The sequence below is a fragment of the Alosa sapidissima genome, chromosome 8, assembly GCF_018492685.1.
Source record: "Alosa sapidissima isolate fAloSap1 chromosome 8, fAloSap1.pri, whole genome shotgun sequence".
Classification (NCBI taxonomy): Eukaryota; Metazoa; Chordata; class Actinopteri; order Clupeiformes; family Clupeidae; genus Alosa; species Alosa sapidissima.
The window spans coordinates 27,521,249-27,536,248 of record NC_055964.1 but is presented as its reverse complement, the minus strand read 5'-3'; the positions used below and the strand labels follow the sequence as shown (position 1 = coordinate 27,536,248).

Genomic DNA, 15,000 nt, shown 5'->3' with positions numbered 1-15,000 from the left:
ATATGTGTATTAGCTTAACAGATGCTTAAATGCCTTTTAACAGGGAGGCTACATCCGGGGGATGGAACTGAAGCATTCGCCTAAAAATAGTTTTAGAAGACTGGTCTATGTTTTTTTTTTTTTTTTTGCATGTGCCGCTATCATGTCTGGTGTAGCCAGTTCCATTGATCATAGTAGAAGCTAATTGTTGCAGCAGATGCTATGCGAACGGAACACTTCAGTGAGTTGCTTGGTGAGTTGCACAGTTTTTTAAAAAACAAACGTTAAGGGTTGTTTTAAGGACATGTTTGTACATGCCCATAGCCAGCCACTCTGGAACAGTCAAAGGCGATTCAACACGAGTCAAAACATCGAAACAGGACCCATCGTGAAAACTTCGGTGGGACTCCAAAAAAGGGACTCAAAGTGCTAAATTCCGGAATTATCCTTTAACTGTGATGAATCACTACAGGCCTGAGGAAGGGCACTCAATTTCACCTGGAGTTAAAACTGTTTCTCACAAACATGTTTTGTTTATCGTAACTTTACTTTTCACCAAAGTTAATTATTACACTGGCATTGTAACCTGTGAATGCAATAACACACACACACACACATACACACACACACACACACACACACACACACACACACACACATGCTCACACATGCTCACACACACGCACACACACACACACAAACACACACAGAGACACACACAAACACATGCACACACGAGTGAGTTTCGCTGAGCACATCTGTCACACCTGTTCTCTGTATCAGTCTGTAATCCATGTTTGTGTGGAGCCAACATGACACAATTGAATAAGGGCAGGAAGTCATGCCAACAGCTGTGGGTGCATAAATAGCAGCTGCTCTAGCTAATGATGGCCACAATGCTGCGTGCTGTACTGTATGCCATACTGCAGGTGGGATTGAACGCCCCCAGGATGGCTACAGGGTTTAGGCCCAGGGGAAACTAACTGGTAACAATCCTGAATGGATGCACTGTATATGTAATGTGACTACACTCTCTGTAACAATTATAGAGGCTTACATGGTGTGTTCATTCGTACACACACACACACACACACACACACACACACACACACACATACATACACATACATGTTGCATTAATATGATGTTTCTAACAATGTAATTTTATTCAATTTCAACATACTATTTGACATCACTAACAAGACATGATTTTGCATTATTCAGGTGATTTAGATACATCACACCTCTAATGAGGGTATTGTCAGTTGTAGAGCGTATGCAATTATAATGTCTGTCAGGCTACCCATTTTAAACGGATACATAAAGCATCATCATATTATTTTCATGTGCATGTCTACTGCTCGTGCTAATCTCTTGCACTGGATGTTGACGTTTGGACGTCATGCTGTGCAGAGCAGGAGTAGGATCACTCGCTAGTTTGTTGCATGGGGGAGGTGTCTGTCATGGCTGTCTGTTTTTTCCCCCCGTTACGTATTTACCCGTCTAATACAATTAATCTTCTGTATAAATAATCTCAAATTGCACAACACGTCATAAAGATGACATCTTATGGATGAAAAAAAAAAAACAATTAGCGTGATGGATCTCTATCCCGATCATGATCGCTGCACTCATCAAGCATGCTGAGAGTCACACTGTGCTGGCAGCCTACAAAATGTCGCAAATCCGACCTGAAAATGAGATAAAAATAGGATTAATTTCATGCCATGTTTTTGCCCCCACACAAGGACACAGTCAGGGGGATGTAACAAATAGCCCCCTAGTCTTACCACTGGCCAACTGAGGCCAACAGTGTGCCAGTAGCAAGGTGCCCACGTGAAGCTTACTGTATGTTATCAGGGCAAACGTATGGATGGGATTTGATTGTTTTGATGCAGACAGCATCACATCATCATGGGAACAAGGAAGCAGTGATATATAAAGGTTGTGCAATTATAACCCTATCGAAATGACCTGTTTGCTCTCCCAGTGGCACATATAATTATAAATTTGCCTCATTAAATCTCATTTACAGTCAGTAGACTCTATTAATGTGTGTGTATGTAAGTCAGTAGACTCTATTGATGTGTGTATGTAAGTACAGTCAGTAGACTCTATTTATGTGTGTGTATGTAAGTCAGTAGACTCTATTGATGTGCGTATGTAAGTACAGTCAGTAGACTCTATTTATGTGTGTATGTAAGTCAGTAGACTCTATTGATGTGTGTATGTAAGTCAGTAGACTCTAGATGCAGAGTCAAAGTGCAGAGACACTTTGTTTTTGTTTTTTAAAACGTTTGACAACGTTTTGGCTGCACAGCCGAAATGAGTGAGGTCTGGGCTGGGCTGTTGATTCGTGCACTTGAGTTTCTCAGACGCTGTTTGCCCGGGCATGTTGATTGCAGTTTTGAAAACAAGACACATCTCATTTGAGATAAGGGTCTGGGAAAAATGCCCAAGAGACAATACAGATCACGACAAATCTGGAGAATTGCGAAATCAGCTCAGTGTCTTTTACTAAAGACTTTAAGGCATTTGTATATCAGCCTCAGTCGTCTATGCCACACACTATGTAATGACCGTGCACTAAAAAGAGCCTTCCTTTTGATATACAGTGACCTTAAGTGTTGGTATCATTCCAGGCAGTCGGCCTGAGATCTATTCAGCAAAATAATGAGGCGTTGATTACGCTGAGGTCGTCAGAGAGAGAGACAGTTAACAGTGCCAACCGAGCTCACAATGTCCCCACAAGTCCAAAAAAAGATATGCTCCATGGAGGTAACCAACTGGACTCACCATTGTCTTCTGGGCACTAAATCAAAGCATGGCCTTGTCTCAAAAGACAGGGTTTTGCTAGTCCAGATGTAGGGTAGCGAAAGGTGTCAACACACAGAACTAAAACTAGAGGGCCACTTTGACCTCTGCCAATGCCAAATGGCATGTCTAGGGAAGTTAGCCAAAGTGAAACCAAATGCACCGAGGAGCCCTGTGAATTGGACCCCACTCCCAAATGAGAAGGATTCTTTATTTGCCCTTGCTAGACCCCCCCCCCTCCCACACACACACACCACCACTAAGGAAATCATGAAAATTGGGCTGGGAATTGCATAATCGTGCTTACTAACAAACCACGCTGAAAAGCGTACCACCGGAGAGGTACTGTTAATGATTTAACCTTTAATTTGTCTTGCATTACAGCTCACCAATCAGCACAGAAAGACATTAAAAGCAAAAACATTTAAGATCATGAAATCATTCACGCCACATGTACACACAGATAATGTCCGTTAGACTAGGAGTGAGGGATCTACTTTACCCTCCTCTGTTGATTAGACTAGGAGTGAGGGATCTACTTTACCTTCCTCTGTTGATTAGACTAGGAGTGAGGGATCTACTTTACCCTCCTCTGTTGATTGAGTAATGACACAGAGTGAGGGAGGAAAGAGAGTCTGTATTTATTTCTCCTACAGTTGGGCATCCTAAAGCGTCTTCCGGATGGCAGGAGCTGGTACTCCTTATATAACATGTGGGAAGGGTCCAGTGCAATCTTGTCTGCCAGCCTGAGAGTGTGTTTAGTCCAGCTGTCAAAGAAGTGATCCTCCATAGTATGACCCACCAACTTTGAGCAAATGCTCAAAAGTCTAAGTATTCTAGCTTTTAGCTGGACTGAAAGGCTGCATAGCCAAACTGCCCCCCATACTGCAGATTGTATTGTGGATGTGAATAACTGGCATAGGATCTTAGTCCTTACTGGCTCCAAAGGATCTAAGTCTCCTCAGAAAATAGATTCTCTGTTGGACTTTGTTGCACATGTAATCCACATGCAATGACCAAGAGAAGACACTATCCACATACTGTATACCCCTAGATTTTTGAAGGATGCGGACTGTTTTAATGGTTTATCATGAATTATGACTGGAGAGTGTGTGTGTTGTGTTGCTCCAAAGATGTCCTCCTCTGTTTTGGGATTTATTATGAGAGCATTTTGCTCACACCATTGGACCACTTTGCTCACACTCTCATAATAGAGGTCAGGCTGTAGCACCCCTGTCATCAGAGCCACCAGTGCCGTATCATCAGAAAATTTGATTAGATATTGGTCAGGAGTACTGATGGTGTAGTCATTAGTGTGAAGAGAAGTGGTGAGCTCACACATCCTTGTGGGGCCCCACTGCTTGTTGTGACCAAGGGGGAGTGTGTGTTGTTGACCTTGACCAACTGTTGTCTACTAATGAGAAAAGAGTGGTACCAATGTATAAAGTATGGATTAATGTCCAGCTGTTGCATTTTGGAGAGAAGTAAATCCGGTTTAATGGTGTTGAAGGCCCAGAGAGCCAGATGATTCTTTCCAGAGACTTCATCAGTACGGAGGTCAGGGCCACAGGTCGGAAACCATTGCACTCCTTTGGGCATGTCTTCTTTGGTAGTGGGATTACATGTGAGGTTTTCCAGGCTATGGGGACAGTATGAGTGTCCAGTGACTCTTGTGGAATATGGCCTGCCACACAGGGGCAAGCTCTTCACTGTACATCTTCAGGACAGAGGCTGTGATGCCATCAGGACCAGTGGACTTCCGTGCATTGAGGTGTTGAAACGCTCTGGCCACCTGCTCTACTGATATCTGCACTCTGTCCTCAGGGAATACAGTAACTGACTTAAGGACATCTTTACAGCTTTCTTCAGTCCCAGAGACCTCAAACCTGAAGAAAGTGTCACATTCAGCTGTCACATTTATCTCCTTCTCAGAGCCCTGCTCTCCTTTGTATGAACACACTGTAAAAAAAAAAGAAAAAGTTATGTTGTTAGTTGTACACAGCCATGGCAACGTGAGCATGGCAACGTACCCAAACATAACAAAACTTTGTTCAAACACTTAAATAGATGTGGTTAAAACTTCAAAGATTGTTTGATTGATGATTCCTCTTACCTTAAGAAACCTCTAAACTGAAAAACACCATTTTCTCATCTTCAAAAACAATCCTGCTTGTAAGATAAACAACAAGTAGATCAATTATGGATGTCTTGCTGTATTACCTCGTCTCCGTGTGTACACAGATCTCACACCTTGCACACTCAGTTCCATTTCTTACAGCGTTCCTTCCTCAACCCCACCTGTCATCATTGCTAGGCTTTTGGGGTATGATCACACTAGGAGCTTGGGATTGCTTAGCACAGGGTGAAAAGTTCAACAGTAAATCAGTCAATGTAGCTGCTGCAATTGCACAAACCTGTACTTGTAAATATTATCTGTATGTATGTGTGTGTGTGGTTAATAGATCTGCTTTGTTCTCATGCAGAATCAAGTGACCCATTTCTGCTATATTCACAAATGTTCTTTCTGATCTGTACTGTTTGTTCACCAGAGCCACTTTCTCTTTGGCGTCATGCGACCCAGTTTTTTTTTTCTGACACAGCAAGAGTCTTAAACTAAAAGAAAACTTTTTACAGTTCAGGTTCAAGAGGGCTACCATAATATTTGGGCAGAGTCGTGAACATACCACTCATAAAAAATTCAGACTATAAAAGCACTATTGATTGTGTACCTTGTCAGAGTTGAAGCTACACATTTTGGAATGTGGAAATATATATTGTTAGGGAACAGTGCTACTGTTTGGGGGCAGCCATGGCCTACTGGTTAGGGCTTCGGACTTGTAACCGGAGGGTTGCCGGTTCGAACTCCGACCAGCAGGTACGGCTGAAGTGCCCTTGAGCAAGGCACCTAACCCCTCACTGCTCCCCGAGCGCCTGCTGTTGTAGCAGGCAGCTCACTGCGCCGGGATTAGTGTGTGCTTCACCTCACTGTGTGTTCACTGTGTGCTGAGTGTGTTTCACTAATTCACAAATCGGGATAAATGCAGAGACCAAATATCCCTCACGGAATCAAAAGAGTATATATACTTCCTAATACTATACTGCCTTTATGCTAAAGATGAGACGACACACATCAAGGCCAAAAGAGCGTTAACTTTGTCATCACACTCCAACTTTTGCATAAGGTTGCAAAGTTTAACATACTGACCAATATTAATAACAGCATAGTCATTGCATTCACAAATATCAGCGTATGGGTAATGACATGTTTCCTCACAAGATAAATCTGTTGTTACACGCTTACAATAGTGTAATTATACTCTAATAAGTAGTCAAACATGTAATGAGTAAAATCATGTGTATCATTTGTGTGTGTGTGTGTGTGTGTGTGTGTGTGTGTGTGTGAAGGGAAGGATGGTAGATCAGCTGATAGACAGAGAGATAGATAGATAGATAGATGGTGAGAGAGAGAGAGAGAGAGAGAGAGAGAGAGAGAGAGAGAAAGAAAGAGACATAGAGAGATTTGATTAAATAAATAAGTGAAACAAAATTCAATATTGAAAACTAAAGGTCCCTCTTGTGCGCAGGACACAGAGATAATAAACACAGCCATACTGACGGGAAAGAGGGTCGCTGTGCCAGTGCGGACCGTTGCCGTGGAGGCGAATGGCTCGGTGACCGATGTCTCGGACTTCACCGACTGCAGCTCTACTGATGAAGATGTCCTCAAGGTATGGTGTGTGTGTGTGTGTGTGTGTGCTCCTGTGCTCATGTTTTACAACTGTTTACAGACATTTTCAAAACTCTACACACAAAACCCACAATTGCTCACACAAAATTCATAAATGCCTCAAATCTCCAGCAAAATGACACGCAACATTCAAAATGTTATAAACACATCTCTAAAGCAAACATTCACACCTCACATTAGGACATTTTGGATACATCATGTACACACTGTTGAACAAAAACCTAAAGCTCTTTTGTCTTTCATGGGCTTCTGTATGTCCATGAAAGAGTGAAAGTCATCTACAGAGAGATGTTGAAATTCACAGTAAACATGTAAGCACAATTGAAACCAAAAATAGTGATTTTCCCACATAATCTGCTGTTGTGGATACAGTATTTTACAGCCAACAAGAAAAAAGTAAGCAAAATACAATGACCCCCAGATGTACATGGAGTTTTGAAAAAGCTGATTTTGCCAAAGACAGAAATTACTGCATTTCCAAAGAAAGAAAGAAAGAAATGACTGACTACTATCAAATTACTAGATACAAAATCTATTAGTTTGTGTGTGTGGAGGGGGGGCCTTTGGGCATGTATAGTCATAGGCCTGTAGACCCTTTCAACCTTGCAACTGCAGAAACAAACATGTGTTCCTAAGGCATTTCCAGAGGAATAGAAAACAATGGTAACTTGGGGACAAAAGACAAGTTGTGTTGTAGGACAAGTCGTAAATCCTATAGAAGCAGATTATATAGGATATATATCTATATATAGAGTATACCTATTCATAGGCCTATACTAAGGCAATGATCAGATGGTGTTCAGTAATGTAATGAGTGGTAATACATTGAAGACTGAGTGTGAATTAGTGGCGAATAAGTGTGGCATTTTGATAGATTGTGTTTGAAATCAAGTAACTTGTTGTTAAGAGTTTTGTGTGTAAGGTAGATCATTGTGTGTGGTGTTTTAAGCAGATTTGGTATGGGGTTATGGTGTTGGAAAGAGATGTTTAAAAACAAACTGTAAAACAGATGACATGGCATTCTGGGCCTACTGTAAGTCTCCTCCAAATGGCTTTGAGTAGCTGAACTCTGCTGGTCCAGCAGAATTTTGGGTGTGAGAGTGGGAGTGGGAATGAGAGTGGGAGTGAGTGTGGGCTGGGCTGGAGCTTTTCAGCTCGACTGCACAGAGTTTCAGATCAAATTAGTAGCAAAGGGAAGTGTGAGGGTTGATTTACTGAGTATATGGAAAGACGTTAAAATGTGTGTGTGTGTGTGTGTTTGTGTGTGTGTCTGTGTTTGTGCGTGTGTGTGTGTGTGTGAGCTGACTGGCTGTGACGGATGTCTCCAAGTGAGTGCTGTTTGACTTGAGGCAAACAGACAAGAGGAGACCTGTGGTGTGTCTTTGTGTGTGTGTGTGTGTGTGTGTGTGTGTGGTGGAGAGAGAGACTTGGGGGACTTAGTGTCTGAGGTCCCCTCAAAGTCATCAGCCTTTGACCACAAACTTCCAACTTTCTTCATAACTCCCATCATGTTTTTTAAAATAATAATAATAAAAAAATAGGCGTTTAATACACCTGGAATTACCACCCTCATATATTGACCCCTCATGATCAACCTTCAAAAACTGAAGGGGTTTGGGGGGTTCTGGTATCGGTTGTCGTCAGACCGGGGGTGGGGGGGGGGGTTATGGTGTCGGTCCGATATGGTGTTTGTGCGATACACTACATACTCTGTACATTTAACAATTATTTATTAACACTACATGTTAAATTAAATAACTAGCTTCTCAAAATAACAGTTAACAAAGTAATAACACCAAACAAACTATACAACAGTATACAAATATTTCAAAATATTTGTGTAATTTGTGCAATTTTAACAAAGACTATTACAAACTATAGAACAAGTGCAAAAGAAAGTAAAAAAAACAACAAAATGTGCAAATGTGATCAGTCACTATGGCAGAGCTGACAACTAATAACTTCCCACCAACATAATAAAAATCGGCAGAAAATCAGCACGTTTTAAACGTAATAATTTCCCACCAACGTAAAGCTGTTGCCAACTGCCAACATAATAATTATGGAAGCTATTACGTTGGTGGGAAGGTTAAAAAATGATTACATTAACTTCCTACCAATGTAATAAATCACTGATTTAGTGATATTATATCTGTTTTATCAGTCGTAAGGGTATAGTTGTCAATAATTGTCACCATCTGAACCATCTCATGACCATAAGACTTTGTACCCCCCCAATCCTTTACTTATTCCTCAACTTATCATTCATCACCTTTACTAGGAGCCAAGCAAAGCTACATGGACACCCCTTGTGATCTTTTGTTCACTTTAATAAATGTCATAATTGTAGTCTGTCCCTTGAACCATATAGTAAATATTTTTAAAATTTAGTATATTTATAGGGACTCTTCATGCAAAGTTGATTTGTCATCCATTGTGTTTTTGCCTTACACATAGTTCAACACCTTTAGTGGGGGCCAAGCAGATTACTGCATAGGATATCATTGTTTTTCTACCTTTAGTTATTTTCATCACCCTTTTTACTGGGGGCCAAGCAGATGTGAATGCACCCATTGTGTTTCTGCCTTCTCTTACTGGGGGCCAAGCAGTAAAGCTACAGTGTTTCTACTCTTCTGACTTATGTTTTGTTAATAAATCGAGGTGTCCCAATATACAGAATTAATGGACAAGGCGGAGGCAGAGGCAGAGCAGATCTTCATGACTTTAAGGAGATAGGTAAATTACCCCCAAAGCTTGAAAGGCTGAGGGGACTGGCATAGCTCAGTCCCATCAGCTCAGAAGCCACACTCAGGAGCAATGGGACAAAGACCTGCCGATTAAAGTACAACCAAACAAAGCTACAGCGACGGCGCAAGTAATTAAAAACGGCGAAGGAAGCTGTGCCCATGCGCCAATGGTCTGGTACAGTTTACACAGAGCATTTTAGTCCAGGATGATTTTACCCAACCCAAAACTAATTGCAAAATAAATATTTTTTGGAAATTTCAAGTGGTGGAACATTTTCAAAATTGGCATCATTTGTGCATCTAGGTCAAAAGCCAAAAACATTACTTATGGCAGTTATACTGAACTAATTGTACATTGTTATATGCTAATTAGGTAATTTTTTCCATAAAAGGATGTAACTTGGTACACATGTACAGTTTGAGCTCTGCACATTTTCAGATAAAAATCCATTATCAAAAACCCTAATGGTTGCTGAGACGTATACAGTTTTGAAAATACAGAGGTCCAAAAAACATAAAAACATTTCTACATATATAGCAGTCACATACCCTGAAAATTAACGTTATTAGTTTTACAGTTGAATTGAAAACTCGTCACAGTGCCATCGACTGGCCTGGCATATGCACAGGGCCTTCTGTTAGTTTCACTTCTTCGTGTGGACGCAAGTTTCTTTTTTTAACAGTGTTATTAAAGATGTGAAAGCAGTAAGAAAAAAATATACCCGTTGGTTTCGTGTGGACGTAGCCTAAATGTCTACGTTGATTTTGTTGTTGGATGTGAACATATACAATGACTAAAATAAAAAGAAAAACTTGTGAAAATGATGTGGTCATGAGGATATAGCCTAGACTACAGCTGGAAACAGTGGCTGTGGACATGTAGCCAAAACAAGTAGGCTAATATGTTCGTGCAGCACAATCACATGGAAATCAACACAATTAACCCAATTATCCTACAGATCATAATACATGCTTCACATCAAGCCTGATATACTTGAATTACTGCATACTGCATATCAATGTAAATATACAGGTCACACAAGCACAAGTTTAAACTTCATGTAACTGTTAAGACTATAGAAATATACAACACAACTACCTCTATTTTTTTTTTATATATATGTCCTATATTTCTATTTTGGTACATACATGTTCTATATTTCAGTCTTGCACTTTAATTTAATGTTTATTGTCTATGGCTATGTCCATAGTATGTCTATGTCTGTATTTAAAGCATGTCTATGTCTGCATGGGAAAGTAAGAAACGAAATTTCAATTCTTTGTATGACCAGTGCATGTAAAGAAATTGACAATAAAAGCCGACTTGACTTGACTTGTGATGAAAATAACAAAAGGTAGAAAAACAGGTAGAAGGTAGAAAAACAATTATTGCCTATGCAGTATCTTAGTCGTATTGCCTATGCAGTATCTTAATCTTCTTGGCCCACACTAAAGGTGTTAAACTATGTGTAAGGCAAACACAGATGCCAAAGTAACTTTGCATAAAGTGTCAGGGACCAGTCCCTATAAATATACTACATTTAAAAACGATTTACTACACGGTTCTAAGAGCTGCCACAGACTACAAAAGGGGTAAGTAGTAAGGGGTAGCTTTTCCTTGGCACCTAGTAAATGTGATGAATAATAAGTAGAGATAAGTAAGGGGGGGGGGGGGGGGGGGGTGGTACAAAGCTTTATGGTCATGAGATGGTTTAGATGGTGACATTTTTTAACAACTATACCCTTACAACTGATAAAACAGATATAATATCACTAAATCAGTGATTTATTACATTGGTGGGAAGTTAATGTAATAATTTTTTAACCTTCCCATCAACATAATAGCTTCCTGCAAACGTAATAATTATTACGTCGGTGGGAAATTGGGTTATTAAGTTGGCAGTAGGCAATAGTTAATACAATGGTGGGAAATTATTATGTTGGCAGGATTATTTTGTTTAAAACGTGCTGATTTTGTGTCGATTTTTATTACGTTGGTGGTTTATTACGTTGGTGGGTATTACATAGCATCGCTACAAGCCATCCTCCTTGGCTTTAAAAAGAACATTTCAAGGGCCCTTATGGTAATTACACTGTTTTACTATCGGACCATTAAGGCTTATCTTCATGCAGGCTCTCAGACTGGTGCCCTGCAGCCTGTTCCGCAAGTCTGTCCTGATCTATACACCGAGAGTGAATGAAGTTTAGATTATTTGGTAACACTTTATTTTAATGTGTCGCTGTTACAGTGTACCTACCTAATTAGATACAGTGGTACAACCTGTATAACAACATGTACTATCAGGTACTATCATTGTACTTGCATTATGTATTTGTGGGTACCTACATATAGTTGTTACATTGTAATACTGAGTGCTTTTACAAAACTTTGCCAATTTGTCTAAATTTTCATCAGAGGCAACGAGCTGACCTGAGACCTGCTGGATGGGGTAAATCTGGTCATGATAGATTTGATATACAAATCATTCTTAGCTCCAGTCAAGGCCTCATTGTCTTCAGTGTACATGTAACAGCTGTGCTGCTACAACCTTGTTACTCTTTGATACAGTGGAATAAACCTATTAAGTGTACCAGTTAATTACTTACATGTACATATGACATGTATGTTATGTCTTCGATGTCTTGGAACAGGTCTACTAATTCACATGTACTGTGTGGTGTAACAGCAGACATGTTTCAACACATCAATTACAGGATGCATGACATCATTGACAGGATGTATATAATATGTCCATGTAAGTACTTAACTGGTACACTTTATTTTAATGGGTTTATTCCACTGTATCAAAAGAGTAATAAATGTGTACCAACACAGTTAATACATGTACTACAGTATGTAGGGTAATGGCAGACATGTTCCAAGACACCAATGACACAACATACATGGAATATGTAATTGTAAGTACTTAACTGGTACACTTCATTTTAATGGCTTTGTGCCACTGTATCAAAGAGCAATAAGTGTGTACCAACACAGTTGATATATGTACTATGTAGTGAATTAGTAGACCTGTTCCAAGACATCGAAGACACAACACAACATACATGTCATATATACATGTAAGTAATTAACTGGTACACTTAATAGGTTTATTCCACTGTATCAAAGAGTAACAAGGTTGTAGCAGCACAGGTTGGACCTAAGAATGGTTTGTATATCAAATCTATCATGACCAGATTTACCCCATCCAGCAGGTCTCAGGTCAGCTCTTTGCCTCTGATGAAAATTTAGACAAATTGGCAAAGTTTTGTAAAAGCACTCAGTATTACAATGTAACAACTATATGTAGGTACCCACAAATACATAATGCAAGTACAATGATAGTACCTGATAGTACATGTTGTTACACAGGTTGTACCACTGTACCTAATTAGGTAGGTACACTGTAACAGCGACACATTAAAATAAAGTGTTACCGATTATTTTATAGTTTTGTGTAGGCCTAATATGGATGGAATTTGAGCGCGGAGCGCTTTTTAATTTAGAGGCCGGATCAGCCGCTCTGTTCCACTCCGATACCGCTCACACCACGAGTCTGAGGCGTGCCCAAACCCACCCAGAATTCATGTCTTCCTAATAAATCCAACACCGTTCAATTTCAAAGATATTGGCCATAGTAGTCTAAGTTTGTTGATGGGGATGGAGTTAGCTAGAAAGGAAACTGATATGTCATACAAGTGTACTATTCCTACAAAACAACTAGATACTAACAATGTAGAGCAAGAATAACCATGTGGTGACACAGTTTCAGTGAGTAAAGATTCATTTTGGAATCTAAGAGGACACATTTCGCGGAAACATGAGAGTGTGCTACAGAAAGCAAAGAAAAACGTGAGCAATTTGAATATGCTTCATATCAAGTAGAAGGCTAAAGTAAAACTTGGATGCTAAGCCTGTATTCTTTAGGCAATTAATCCCATGGATCCCCTGAAGCAGGGGCCACATGACAAACTGGGACTGTTGAGGAGGGCCGGACCCAAAATACCGAACTTAAGTCTGAACTCAATTCTGTTCAATTCTATTCTGTTCTTATATAACATTAAGTAAATCATATGGTTTTGTTTACTAGTCATAAGAACAGATGAAAATGTGAGGGAGACAAAGGAAAAACAGCAATATTTAATCTATGTCCAGTATTTAATCCTCATTCTCGAAAATTATTTTTTGACATTGATATTTTGTTCAGTTTTCAAAGACTGATATAAAAAAGTACTACAATATCTATATAATTAGGCTAGGTCATGAAAATGTGAAGGAGTCAGTACAACCGATAGGCCTGTGCCACCATTTCATCAACACTCAGCAGTATTTCATCATTAAATCATTACCATCATTAAATTAACTCTATGCAGAATTAGACTACGAAAATGTGGAGCAGACAATAGTAGGCTGTCATTAGCTAATCAACATGCACAAAAAAACTATTTTAAAAATGCAGGCTATGTTTTTGCTTTAACTTTATGCACATAACTGTGATCGGTCAACTCGCTATGTGTGTTGAGCCGGCTGCTTCAAGCAACCTGTGGGTAGTAGCATCATACTGGTTCGCTAACATAAACTTTGCAAATAAACTCAGACATATTTTGGTTACAATTACGGGGTTATCCGATTGTAAACTGTCTATCTGCCAGTAACGTTTTGAAATGAACACTTCGTATCGCCAACGAGCAGCAGTAGGAGTTCGTTCTAACAACCTTTGCGGTGGTGAGCGACGCAGACATAAGAGACACAAAACTTTAAAAGGTTTACGCCGACGTAAAGGCAACTGCATTGTGTCGACGCAGAAGCATCAATTCTATTCACCAGCACATCAGTGAGGGTGTTTACGTCGTATGCATCCACGCACAAATGTATGGGCGTACAAATAGCAGTCGCTTTCAAAATAAAAACAACGATATTGATTTGCATGCATTATCTCTATGCTAGGCTCTTGACTATTGTTCTTTCACGGACCTTACAAAGCCCACGGGCCGGATGTGGCCGGCGGGCCGTATGTTGCCCATGTATGCCCTAAAGTTTAGGGTTAGGCTTATGTGTATTAACGTTGCCAAGCTTGTCGCACTATCGGTGTTGCACTATGTTTTAAAATAAATGTTCTGAGTGAAATATATTGCCGTTGCTCTTAGTTCTTTGGGATTTAAGTTTTCTGTTTAAGGTGACAATTCGGCTTGTAGGCTAGATTATTTCTCCCTCTTAAATTGGAGCGAGCGTGGAGTGATTTCACTGGAGTGGGGATGATTTTTAAGTGGAGCGGGGAGCGAAATTGAGCGGAGCAACCTGACACGAATTTGAGCGGAGGAGCGGCCGAGCACCGCTCAGCTCCGCTCACTAGCTCTGATTCAGAGGCATATCACATATGTAAAGATTATAAAAACAAATTATTTTTCGATTCATGACAGATTTTTTATAATTTTTTAATGCGTTCTGCGGAGAAGGGAGACTGGCATTGGTTATGGTTTGGAATGAAAGGGAGAAAACAGGACAGAGTAGGCTAACACAGCGGACTACTTTTTTTTTGACGACAACGTAGTTTGTAGTCTTTAGAGGAAAGTCAATTTCGTCGCCGTTAAAAAAAAAAAAAACATAGCCCAGTCCATACAACTTCATTTCAATTTCAAAAGAAATACTGGACTATGTTTTTTTTTTTTTTTTTTAAAAACGGTGACGAAATTGTGAATTTCCAGAGCGTG

The 15,000-nt window shown here is 39.9% G+C and overlaps 1 protein-coding gene across 1 annotated transcript in view; it reads left to right on the top strand.

Moving 5' to 3' along the window:
* LOC121715743 (transmembrane protein 132D) overlaps positions 1 to 15,000 on the top strand; it is an 87,637-nt gene that overhangs the window by 54,381 nt on the left and 18,256 nt on the right. The window contains exon 5 of the mRNA XM_042101642.1: positions 6,378 to 6,521. Coding sequence (XP_041957576.1) covers positions 6,378 to 6,521 — 144 coding nt within the window. The remainder of the gene's footprint in view (positions 1 to 6,377; positions 6,522 to 15,000) is intronic.